The sequence below is a fragment of the Solanum stenotomum genome, chromosome 11 (genome assembly GCF_019186545.1).
Source record: "Solanum stenotomum isolate F172 chromosome 11, ASM1918654v1, whole genome shotgun sequence".
Lineage (NCBI taxonomy): Eukaryota > Viridiplantae > Streptophyta > Magnoliopsida > Solanales > Solanaceae > Solanum > Solanum stenotomum.
Genome location: NC_064292.1, coordinates 3,029,343 through 3,042,142, shown reverse-complemented (window position 1 = coordinate 3,042,142; position 12,800 = coordinate 3,029,343). Strand labels below are relative to the sequence as shown.

Sequence of the window (12,800 nt, the reverse complement as noted above, 5' to 3'; positions counted from 1 at the left end):
GGGGTGGTAATTTTTTTTAAAAAAAATTAAATTTTTGTTAATTTTTTTTTGGATGGGGTGTGGAGGGGGTGGAGGGGGGGGGTGGTAATTTTTTTATTTTTTTTTAACATTTTTTTGGGATAGGGGGGGTTGGTAGGGGGTGGAGTGAAGTGATGAAAAAAACTTTAATTCTTTCTTTGTTTTAAAGCTTTTAACAAGATTTCTATTATAATATGGGTAAATATGGGTACCCATATTATTCATTGGGTAAATCATTTTTACTCATTTAAAATGTGAGTCGAGTCGAGTAACTTATCCATTTTTATTTAACTCATTTTTTGATCGATTCAAATTCGACTCGATTGGCTCGTTTGCCACTCCTATACACAACATTGAGTAACTCTGTATGTCAAGGCTTGGACAAATCATATCATATCATATCATCATATATCATATCATATATTATTATAAGTGGGAAGCTCTTAAGTTAAAAGTTGAATTATCATTCTGCCCTTATTATATCCCTAAATTAAATTAAATATTAATATATAATTAATTTAATATTAAATAATAATTTTATTTAAATTCATGCATCTAGACCCAATTGTTCAAATTCTTTGGGATATTAAATTTACTGTCTCATCATTTTTCTACTCATATATATATATATATATATATATATATATATATATATATATATATTATACTAAAAGTGGAAGCTCCAATATGCAAAGTTGAATTACCATATTATCTTCACATTAAATTAAAATATCATTAAATATCTAATTATTTAAATATTAAGTAATAATTATATTATATTATACTAAATACTAAAAAGAAGAAGGTGTAAAGTCAAACGTTGAAAGACAAAAAAATTTCATAGAAAATTGTTAGAAATTATTCATAGAAAGTTGTTAGGAATTACTTTTTTTTTTTTTTTATAAAAACGCTTTATCTAATTCTTTTAAGAACGGTTATGTTTAAATGGATTAAATTTGTTAATTAGATAAAGCATTTTTATAAAAGAAAAAATTAGATAATTAAAGCATTTATCCTTTATTCTTTCTCTATAATTAGTGTGGTTAAATGGATTATATTTTTTTATCCTTTCTCTATAATTAGTGTGATTAAATGTATTGAATTATTAGTAAAAACAATCAACCTTTCCTCTCCCCCATGTCTAAGATCACTAACTTCTGAAAATTAACTTAAACAACTCTTTACCTTTTCATCTTATCCAATAAATCATCATGGAAAAGTAATTTTTCTTTACCAATTGCCTCCTATTGATGTGAATCATTAGGCAATTTTTAGGTACTTTTTTTTTTTGTTTTGAAATATTAAAATTTGTTTTGATCCTAATTAAAATGATATTTTGTATCATAGTTTTATCTTTACCATTTTAGATGGCTATTTTTTAACTGTTTATAAATATCTGAATTTTTGTGGAACAATTATTATACTCTTATTTTGTCATATTTTCCTCGTTTTTGTGTTTACTTCTCCTTTTCTATGTTATTTTAATTTTTAATGACGAAATAGTCTGATAGACTCTTGTACTTGTATGCGTTTGTATTTTGGACCTTTCAACTTAGAATTTTGACAACTGAACCCTCTAACTCAATGAAACTTGCGCAAAAGGAGCGTAGACATAAGAATTTAGATTAAAAAGAAAAAGAAAATTAGAATAAAAAGAAAAAAAAAATTAAAAATAAATGTTTCACTTCCTTCTTCTTCCCCAACCATCCGCATTTCTTTTCCTCTTCAACCATCTCTTTCCAATTTCTTTTTCTCTTTTTTCGTTTTCGTTTTCTCTTCCCCCAAATTAAAAATGAAATTGTGCGGAAAAAATTGAACATAATCAGCAAAGGAAAATTCCGAAATCTGGTGGGATAAACATAGTTATCGGAAGAAATATGTCTAATGGGTATCTTGAAGTCTTTTGCTGTCAAAATTGTTCTTGATTTGTTGTGTTTTTCTTTTTTCTAGGGTAAAGTGACAAAATTCGATAGTTTTGAATGGTGAAAAGTAATTTTTTAATATCTTTATGAAATTAGATGAAGTGTATTGTGTAAAATTGTGTGTAAATATTAAAATATATTAAGGTATTTTAATGGTGATTCTTTGGTATCAATGGAGGAAAGGGTTTTCGAAATTGCTCGAGTAACAATGAAGGGAGGAGTGAAAAAGAAGAAAAAATTAAAAAATAAATGACGTTTCATATTAAATCTAATGTGGATGATGATATGCCATTTTCATTGGGCGTTTGAAGTTCACACAAAGCCAAAATGATTTAAAATGTTGAGTTTCATTGAGTTAAATTCAGTTGACAAAGTGCTAAGTTAGAAGGTTTAGAATACAAATTCATACAAGTATAAGATTCCATCAGACCATTTCGCCATTTTTAATTGAGAAGCTAAATTTCTTTTCAGGTTATTGTCACATTAACCGTATGAAAATATATATATATACTAAAATTGGGAACAAAAAAAGTTAGAAGTTGAATTACAAATTATCCTTTATAGGTTGAATAGTCATTTGAGTATTTAATTAAACACTAATCCTTTAATTATTGGTATTAAAAAGTAAATTTACCTATCTATTATTAAAATTTCATTAAAATGAAACAATAAAAAATAGATACATTCTCACTCATTAGTTCATTCAATTCAATGTGGTGAAATTGCTTTCATATTCCACAATTATTCAACCTTTAGAGTTTCTTGTTAGTATTTTAGATTTGTAAAATTTTCGGTAATAAATATAAACTTTAAACTAATAGTATTTAGGAAGTCCAAGTGATGGCATATCTATGTGGTCAAGAAAATCATTTAACTTTTTCTTGCTCTTTTTGGATTTTCAATTATTTTAAAATTTATATGCTATGTACCATTCATAAGGAGTGAAGCACTTGGATCATTATTAAGGCTTTTAAATTTGATTGATTACGAAAGAAGGTATCATCAAGAACTCTACTCCTTATGTATTTTTTTTACTCTATATATTGTTATAATTAAAGTCCTAAGAAGGATATGAATGTTGTATCTGTTCTTATCTGTTTAATTTTTGATATTCTTTACCGATTTATACTTCTTTAATTTAATCTTCTATGAAATTATGAATGTTATAAGTCTATTTTTATTAGTGCTGAAATTACTAATTTATGACTTTTATATTCGTTTTAAAATGTACTTTTATAATATTTTCTTTCCTTTATCCTTTCCTTACTGATATGGTTTCTTTAAGTAGCTACATATTTGTGTACTTACTGATACGGGAGCGCAATGAGAGATTATTAAGGATAAGTCATATAGATATATTCATATTATTAGAGGCTATAGTATCTTAATTAGTTTTCCATATTTCTTGCTTGATGGTCAATATAGTATTCAATTATTATGAATTTTATTTAATGAATAACATTCAAATTGGTAAAACTAATATTTTTAATTTCAACATTTTCTATATAATAATTCAACTTTATAATAATTGTATGGGACAAACGCAGGAACTAGTAGGAAGAAATATTTAGTGCTTTTGACTCCGTTGAAATTTGAACCTGACATCTCATGATCTCAATCTTCCTAGTGCTAGTACATAAGGAATGTTAGAATCTTGGATTTCCTTAAATTTGTTTTCTTATGGCAAATGTTCATGGAATTTGATAAATTCTAGTGTACTTCTCTTATTCACCATTCATCTGCAGAAAGCTTATGATAACTTATTAGGAATTCCTTTGATGCTTTTTGGCATCACTGCATTTCTGTGCTCTTTAAGTCTTCTATGACCATTGAAGGGTGTAGTAGAACGGTAAAGATTCTTTCACCTCTAAACAAAAAACTCGGACACTGTATGCTTAATTGTTGTAATGGACTGGTGATCTGTTTATATGGCCATGCGCAATCCTCTCCTCACGAGATAGCTTCTTAGATTGAGTTAGGCCTAGGTGTCATATCTTTATATGGTATCAGTGTCAGGTCTATCCTCGTTTGAGCTCCCGGTTCACGCTTCAATTGGGCTTGGGCATGAAAGGGGTGTAGAGTGGTTAAAGTCTCACACTGATTGGGGAATTGACTGGTGGTCTGCTTATATAGACTTGAGTAATCATTCCTTCATGAGTTAGTTTTTGGGGTTGAGTTAGGCCAGGTGCCATAACTATACGCACTGCATGAATTATTTAAGTTTCATAGTGAACTAGTTTATGTAATTCCTTATTTACGGACTTCATTTAGACTATGAAATACTGCCTCTTAAGTCTTTTAGAGAATTAGAGGGGTAAATCTCTTCATCGTCCGTCTAATCCGATTAAGTATTTGGTAACAAATGCACAATTTTGGGTTCAGGAGGAACATAACTTATTTGTATGCTTACAGGTGGTTGTGGAGCTTGTGTTGTTCTGATCTCAAAGTATGATCCGAAGTTTAAAAAAGTGGAAGATTTTAGTGTGAGTTCGTGCCTTACACTTCTTTGTAGTTTAAATGGTTGTTCAATTACTACAAGTGAAGGCCTTGGGAACACCAGAGATGGTTTTCACTCTATTCATGAAAGGTTTGCCGGTTTCCATGCTTCTCAATGCGGCTTTTGCACTCCTGGCCTGTGTATGTCACTTTTCTCAGCTCTCGTCAACGCTGATAAAGGAAACAAACCCGATCCTCCACCAGGATTCTCTAGGCTTACTTCATCTGAAGCTGAAAATGCCATCTCGGGAAACCTTTGTCGGTGCACTGGCTACCGGCCCATTGCTGATGCCTGCAAGACTTTTGCTGCTGATATTGATATAGAGGATTTGGGGTTCAATTCTTTTTGGAAAAAGGGCGACTCCAAGGAAATTAAAGTAAGTAAATTACCTCCCTATGATCAAACCAAGAATTTTAGTACATATCCTGAGTTCTTGAAAAGTGAATCTGCCACGAATTTGGACTCCTCAAAGTACCCTTGGTACAGTCCTGTTTCCATTGAGGAGCTATGGAGCTTGTTGAACTTCAATGTGACGGTAAATCGTGCAAGCTTTAAACTCGTCGTTGGTAATACTGGCACAGGTTATTATAAGGAAACTCAGCGATATGATCATTATGTTGATCTCAGACACATTCCTGAACTCTCAATCATCAAAAGAGATCAGACAGGCATTGAAGTTGGAGCAACTGTGACTATCTCTAAATTCATTTCAGTCTTGAAAGAGGAAAGTAATATAAATTTGGGTTCATATGGGAAGTTGGTATCCCAAAAATTGGCTGACCACATGGAGAAGATTGCTTCACCATTTGTTAGAAACTCTGCTAGTGTGGGAGGAAATTTGGTTATGGCACAGAAGAATGGTTTTCCTTCTGATATCGCTACATTAATTCTCGGGCTTTCTGCTACTGTTAGCTTGATGACCAGTCATGGACTTGAAAACCTCACATGGGAGGAGTTATTATCAAGACCACCACTAGACTCAAAGACTGTGCTTCTAAGTGTTTGCATCCCATTTAAGAAAGATCAAAGTTCTCACCAAACTCATTCTACATTTTTGTTTGAAACCTATCGAGCTGCTCCACGACCTCACGGGAATGCATTGGCATATGTTAATGCTGCGTTCCAGGCTGACGTTGCTCACAGCAAGAACGGCGTCCTGATAAACAATATCCATTTGGCGTTTGGGGCTTATGGCACAAAACATGCAACAAGGGCTAAAAAGGTAGAAGAATTTCTAACGGGGAAACTGTTGAGTGTACATGTTTTGTATGAAGCACTTAAATTAGTCAAACTAGCGGTGGTACCGGAAGATGGCACTTTACACCCTGAGTACAGATCAAGCTTGGCCGTCAGTTATGCTTTTGAGTTTCTTTATCCCTTAACTGATGTTCATTCTTCTATTTCTGGTGGTTTACTTGATGGAATCAATGACATCTCAGATGAGGAAGTTTCGGAAAGTAGTAATAATGGTTGCATTAGTCAGGGGAGAAAACAAACACTACTATCTTCTTCTAAGCAGGTTGTGGAGTTTAGTACGGAGTACTCTCCAGTAGGTGAACCGTTGAAGAAGATCCAAGCTGCCATGCAAGCTGCTGGTTTGTTATCCCCTTTTAATATTTTATTTCATCTTGTGCATGTAAAGTAGAAAATTTCATACCAATTTTTCCTGTCCGTGACTTCTTGTTAATGACATTTAAGGCAGCTATGTTGTTCGGACAGTGGCGGAGGCAGCATGTAATGAGGGGGGTCATCCGACCCCCCTAGGCGAAAAATATTACTATTTATACATGGTTAAAATTATTTTTTAGATATGTATAATAGATGTCGAATCCCCTTCCACTAGTTCGTGTGTTTACTTTTCAGATTTTGAACCCCCTTGTTAAATTTTCTGGTTCCGCCACTGTGTTCGGATACTTCAAAAATGTTAGCATCCAACAGGGGTGGACAACTTTTTTGGAGGGTCCAAGCCACATAGTTAAATTGAAAATGATATGTGATATTTAAAGTGAAAATATACAACTAAAGTAATAGCAAGTACAGGAGGGAAAGTCTATTCTAAGAGATGAGATCGAGGAAATAGTTTACTTTCTCTCAGCTTTGGATAAAACATTGTGTTACGATTCATTCCTCTTTTGTTGCCCTTGTTGTCATGTATTCCTCTTTCCATGTTTTTGTTTTTTTTAACACAAAATAGCTTATCTGCACACCAGTTTAACTATAACTTTGTGTCTGCTGGTTATATAATATTTTTCAGGTGAAGCTGTTTATGTAGATGACATTCCTTCACCACCAAACTGCTTGCATGGAGCATTTATCTACAGTACAAAACCATTAGTTGGTATCAAGGGAATCCAGCTTGAGCCTAATCATTTAACAGACACCGCCATAATTACTTACAAAGATATCCCAACAGGAGGGGCAAATGTAGGAGCTGTTTCACCATTTGGCTCCGAGCCCTTATTTGCTGAAGATCTCTCCCGTTGTGCTGGTGACAGAATTGCATTTGTGGTGAGCACTTCAAGTTTCCTTCTGCTGAGATTGGTTTTTATGCAATGTTAATTTCTCATACACTAATAAACCATTGAAATTTCGAACTTTTTTCTTTATGTTGTTGAAACACCATAGGTTGCTGACAGTCAGAGGTCTGCTGATGTGGCTGCAACAACAGCCCTCATTGAATACGACACTACAAATGTAGATTCGCCCATTTTAACTGTTGAGGAAGCTGTTGAGAAATCTAGTTTTATCCAAGTCCCTCCACCTTTTCAGCCTGCACAGATTGGCGATTTCTCAAAAGGAATGGCTGAAGCTGATCAAAAAATTCTCTCTGCTGAGGTACTTTTGTTTTCTCTACTGTTCATATTTGTTTTTTGTTGCTCCGATTATCCAAAATATTGCCGTACCCATAGTGGATCCTCCAAAATGCACTATTGGAGGATTCGGCACGCACCTGGTAGCATTTTCGAAGAGACTGAGAGCATTGCATTGTTTCAATGGTTTCCTAAATTTGATTCCTGGATGGTGATGTATGCTAAAGGTTCAAATATATTACTTATCATTTCTTTTAATAATCATTTTCCAGTTAAGATTCGGTTCCGAGTACCATTTTTATCTGGAGGCACAGACTGCCCTCGCAATTCCAGATGAAGACAATTGCATGGTTGTTTATACTTCAAGCCAGTGCCCTGAGAATGCACAGAGTATGATTGCCCGTTGTCTTGGTGTTCCTGCACACAATATCCGCGTAATTACAAGAAGGCTTGGAGGCGCCTTTGGGGGCAAGTTTGTCAAAGCAATGACTGTGAGTATACGAAAAAGAAATAGTAATAATAACAATCTCTGACACTGATGTTAAAGTTTATGAATAATTTTAGGTTTCCACGGCCTGTGCACTAGCAGCATACAAGTTAAGAAGACCTGTCAGGATGTATGTCAACCGGAACAGTGACATGATAATGACGGGAGGACGACACCCGATGAAAGTAACATACAGTGTAGGATTCAAGTCGAGCGGAAAGATCACAGCATTACATCTTGATATTTTGATAAATGCTGGGATCACAGTTGATATGAGCCCCATCATACCATCATATCTGATAAATACACTAAAAAAATATAATTGGGGTGCCTTATCTTTTGATATACAACTATGCAAGACAAATCTCACCAGCAAAACGATCATGCGGGGTCCTGGGGAGGTGCAAGGATCCTATATCGCCGAAGCTATAATAGAGCATGTCGCAAGTTTACTGTCGATTGAGGTGGATTCAGTCAGAAATGAGAATGCTCATACATTTGAAAGCCTTAAGTTATTCTATGGTAACATTGTAGCAGAAGGAGAATATACATTGCCTAGTATCCTGGATAAGTTGGCAGTGTCGTCGAGCTTTTTCCAACGAAGCAAGATGATAGAACAGTTCAACCAGAAAAACACATGGAAGAAAAGGGGTATTTCTCGAGTGCCAGCTGTGTACCATGCTACGCAACGACCGACACCAGGAAAAGTCAGTATTCTGCAAGATGGATCAATTGTTGTGGAGGTTGGGGGAGTTGAAGTTGGCCAAGGGCTATGGACAAAGGTTAGACAGATGACTGCCTATGCTCTCGGTTCAATCGAAAGTAGTTGGGCTGAAGACCTTGTGGAGAAAGTACGAGTCATACAAGCAGACACCTTAAGTGTAGTGCAAGGTGGGCCAACGAATGGAAGCACTACATCGGAATCAAGCTGTGCAGCTGTTAAACTTTGCTGTAATATCTTGGTTGAAAGATTGATCCCTCTAAAGAAACAGTTGCAGGGAAAAAATGGTTCTGTTGATTGGCCAACGCTGATTCTCCAGGTTTGTTTTCAACATTTCAACACTGCAAGTCACACTTGTCACAGTCAGTCACTTTCGGTTTTCTGGATTGGTTTTTGAAATCACTGTGAACTTGTATTCTTAAGATGTTCTCATTGCAAGAGACGCCTTATCATCAATGATTACCTTGTTCTTTTAAACATTTCGCCATATCCAAACAGAACTCGTGATGCCAAAGATGCTAAATTTGAATTAGTCAGAAGATAAAATACTCTGAATTCATATTTGAAATCATTTTTTCTTCTTTTGCAGGCACAAAAACAATCAATAAACTTAGCAGCAAATTCTTATTATGTGCCAGAATTCTTGAATTATTTGACCTTCGGCGCTGCTGTCAGTGAGGTAAACTTGTTACTCCTGTCAGTATATCGGACTATCAGTACTGATTGGAATATCAGTACTGATCCGATCAAACTCTCTTATTGAGAATGCTCATATATTATGCTTTGAAGTGGACTCGAACCTCCACCCTCTTAAGCATGAGATTTTGAGTCTCGTGTGTATCATTTCACCACCAAGATATCTTGAAAGTGAATCGTATGCAATGACTATCAATTTTCAATATATAGGAGTACACAACACTTGGCAAGGAACTCCGGTTGTGGACCATTTTGCAGCCAATATATCTTCATATGGATAACTAACAATAGAACTCTTTTTGCAGGTGGAGATAGATGTTCTGACTGGAGAGACTACCATTTTGCAGTCGGATGTTATTTACGACTGCGGACAGAGCTTGAATCCAGCTGTTGATTTGGGACAGGTTCTTTCCTTCATCATAATTTTGTAACTAGAATTCGCTTAATACAATTAAGAGATGCATCATGCACTCGAACCGTTATTCAAACTTCAGAACTATCTGATTCTTGATCACAAGATTGTTTTTCTTTTCCTTGCTACAGATTGAAGGTTCTTTTGTACAAGGAATCGGATTTTTCATGAACGAAGAATATCTTACAAATGAAGAAGGGTTAATGGTCTCAAATAGCACTTGGACATACAAGATCCCAACTATTGACACCATACCCCAGAATTTCAATGTTCATCTCGTAAACAGTGGACATCACGAACAACGTGTTCTTTCATCCAAAAGTATAACTCTTTTCTTCATTTCCTTTAGCTTTACCATGTGTCAAATGAGTTCTCCATGTTCTTTGCTTGTTCATTCATAACTGAACGTCATGAAAAGGTTTTAAACACATTCTGCATTTGGTTTAGTGGAGAGTATTGTCAACCTGTTTCAAGTGATCATGATTCATTCATCTAGAGTTCAATCTATGAGTTCACAGGAATGCAATAACTTTTGTCCAGATTTTGTATAGATATATTGAAAAATCCACTAAATATCTATAAATACTTGTTAGTGAACTATGTTATTATTGTATACTAACTTGAGCTCAATGCAGGAACGTATAAACTTCAAATTCTGAATCTGCTTCAGTTTATACAAACTGTTGAATCTTATAATCACTTTTTTGCAGCATCTGGTGAACCACCGCTGTTTCTGGCAGCTTCGGTCCATTGTGCAACAAGAGCAGCCATTAGAGCAGCACGCGAACAGCTCAAACGTTGGGACAAGCTCGACGAGTCTGTTTCAGAATTCTATCTAGATGTCCCTGCAATATTACCAGTTGTGAAGACACAGTGTGGCCTGGATTATGCAGAGAAGTTCTTAGAAACTTTGTTGGCTCGGCCACCAACGTGTTTCAAATGATACTAAACTATGTTGCTCGGACTCTCCAGAATGTTGTCGTACATGTGTTGATTCCTCTAAAAATACACAATTACTTTTTGAGGATCTGACATGCACCCGAAGGCATTTTCGAAGAGTCGTGATCATGTCTACTACATCTTTAATATTCACCAAATTTCAAGTACATGACTATAGAGCTATATATGGTCTTAGTCATATAATAAGGTGATTTATTTCTTCTAAAATAATGATATATGATCATTGTAAACATTTCTTAACATTTGTGTTGCTATAAAAATAAATGATCATTTTATTTTCTGACTTTTTTCTAAACTTTGATCGAAGCTTTTTTGTTGCCTATAAATTGAAAAAGAATTAAAAAATCAATTAATCGTTTTAACAATGGAAACACGGTTCGCACATTGATAAAAGTTGTGTTGTTTGGATACTTCAGAAAATATGAGTGTATGTCGGATCCAACGTGAATGGACAATATTTTTGAAGGATTCAAGTGATAATATTACTAGTTTAACCACAATGTAACCACGTGTATCTCGAGTTATGTCATATATATATTTTTTAAAATAGAATTCATATTAATAAAACAAAAATTCGAGTAAACAATTACGCTTATATGAAGAATAATTACTAGTACATATACGTTTCTTTGTCTTTGAAACAAACACTTAGAATACACATTATACTAGAAAAAAACTTTGATGTCCATTTAAATATATAGGAGCTTCATGAGAATTTTCATAAATGAAATTTGCAAAAATTTGCTATTGGAAAATTAAAATAGCTAATCGAATTAAATGAAATATACCCACATTTGTTGTTCCAACATAAAGCTTGAACACTGAATGAAAAATAAGATAATAAAAATGTTATCGCGCAAAATAAATTTTCTAATTATTTCAAATTAGTCAGACCTCAAGATATACGACTCCAAATAAAAAACCAACAAAAGAAGTATTAATCTAGTTCATAATAATAGGGATATATAGCATCATAATCATATGTCTACTAGTACATCTTTAATACTCACCAAATTTAAAAGTAATAGTTGTATAGGTCAAGTACATGACTAAAGAACTATATTATATAACTTATCTTATAATAAGATGATTTATTTCTTCTATAATATTAAACTTTGTTAGAAATTTTCTCAACAAGGCTCTGAAGTATCTCCTTTGTTAATGGCTTCTCATAGCATTCATCAAGCCCAGCTTCCATAAATTTTTTGCGATATTCTTCATTATCATCTGGAGTTGTTATTCCCACAATCATCGTTGTAATCTCCATCGATCGAAGCTTTTTTGTTGCCTAGTAATCGAAAAAAAAACACTCAATAAAATAAAAACACATTTCACACATAAATAAACGTTATATTGTTTAGATTTTTCAGAAAATATGCACGTGTGTTACACGTGTATATCAAGTCATGTCATATCATTAAAAAAACATTCGAGTAAACAATTAGACATAAAATTAAGATTAAATTGTAATTAGTTATGAATTAATTACCTCGATACCATCCATAATAGGAATAGTATAGCTCATCAGGATTAAATCAAAACTCATTTGTGTTTTATCATGAATATTGAATGCCATAAATCCATTTCTTACTCCTAATGTCTCCACTCCAAACTTTTGAAGACATAATATATATGAATTTTGAGATATATCATCATTTGCCACAATAAGTACACTTAGTTTTTTCACCGCATTCAACTTTCTCTTTCCCTTTGAAGATGAAGCACTTGAAGACATTTTCCTGAAAGAAAAAAATAAATTAATTTAATTGTACTTATTTGCAATAAAAAACAGAATTATTGAGCATAGTTCTAATCATACCTTTCTTTGTCTTTTGAGAGAGAAAAAAAGTATTTGAAAGCACCTTATACTAGAAAAATGTTTTGATGCTCATTTAAATAGGAGTCTCATGGTAAGTATTCATGAATGAAACTTGCAAAAAATTGCTATTGAAAGATTAATAATAGCAAAGTGAATTAAATGAAGTAATGCTCAAATTTGTTGTGGAAAGTTGGAAAGAGCAATTAAATAAGAGTTCTTTTTCCTCTTTCTAAAGAGGTATATTCTTGAAGGAAAATATAAAAATTTCTTGAATATAATGACTTTTGACATTTTTTATTTGTTGTAGACCTTATTTTATTGTAAATTAATTTTTTGACACGTGCGTTGTACGTGTAAATCAAATCATGTTGAAAATTTTCAAGATTTTAAAGTAAAAATTCCATATTAAAACTACAATCAATCAGTTAAAATTTAGTATAAATCTAGTACGTACTGAA

At 33.4% G+C, this 12,800-nt stretch overlaps 2 protein-coding genes across 2 annotated transcripts in view; one reads left to right on the top strand and one right to left on the bottom strand.

The window, feature by feature from the left end:
• The window catches only part of LOC125843836 (abscisic-aldehyde oxidase-like), a 13,807-nt gene extending 3,001 nt beyond the window's left edge, over positions 1-10,806 (top strand). Inside the window, exons 2-10 of the mRNA XM_049523050.1 lie at positions 4,353-6,032; positions 6,692-6,945; positions 7,063-7,272; positions 7,520-7,738; positions 7,812-8,774; positions 9,045-9,134; positions 9,457-9,555; positions 9,695-9,884; positions 10,274-10,806. Of these exons, the coding sequence (XP_049379007.1) occupies positions 4,353-6,032; positions 6,692-6,945; positions 7,063-7,272; positions 7,520-7,738; positions 7,812-8,774; positions 9,045-9,134; positions 9,457-9,555; positions 9,695-9,884; positions 10,274-10,506 (3,938 nt within the window). The 3' untranslated portion in view covers positions 10,507-10,806. The remainder of the gene's footprint in view (positions 1-4,352; positions 6,033-6,691; positions 6,946-7,062; positions 7,273-7,519; positions 7,739-7,811; positions 8,775-9,044; positions 9,135-9,456; positions 9,556-9,694; positions 9,885-10,273) is intronic.
• An 825-nt stretch (positions 10,807-11,631) lies between these two features.
• Positions 11,632-12,258, bottom strand: LOC125844490 (two-component response regulator ARR22-like). Its single transcript, XM_049523800.1, has 2 exons — positions 12,013-12,258; positions 11,632-11,811 (listed from the first exon to the last, which is right to left on the bottom strand). Exons 1-2 carry the CDS (start codon positions 12,256-12,258, stop codon positions 11,632-11,634), a joined length of 426 nt encoding a protein of 141 aa, XP_049379757.1.
• Positions 12,259-12,800: the final 542 nt, after the last annotated feature.

Bases quoted from the DNA above. Each gene is read 5' to 3' on its own strand.
- LOC125844490 (XM_049523800.1), bottom strand. From the start codon at position 12,258: ATGTCTTCAAGTGCTTCATCTTCAAAGGGAAAGAGAAAGTTGAATGCG. The intron at 11,812-12,012 runs GTAATTAATTCA...TTCGATTACTAG, and splicing joins CTATTATGGATGGTATCGAG to GCAACAAAAAAGCTTCGATC.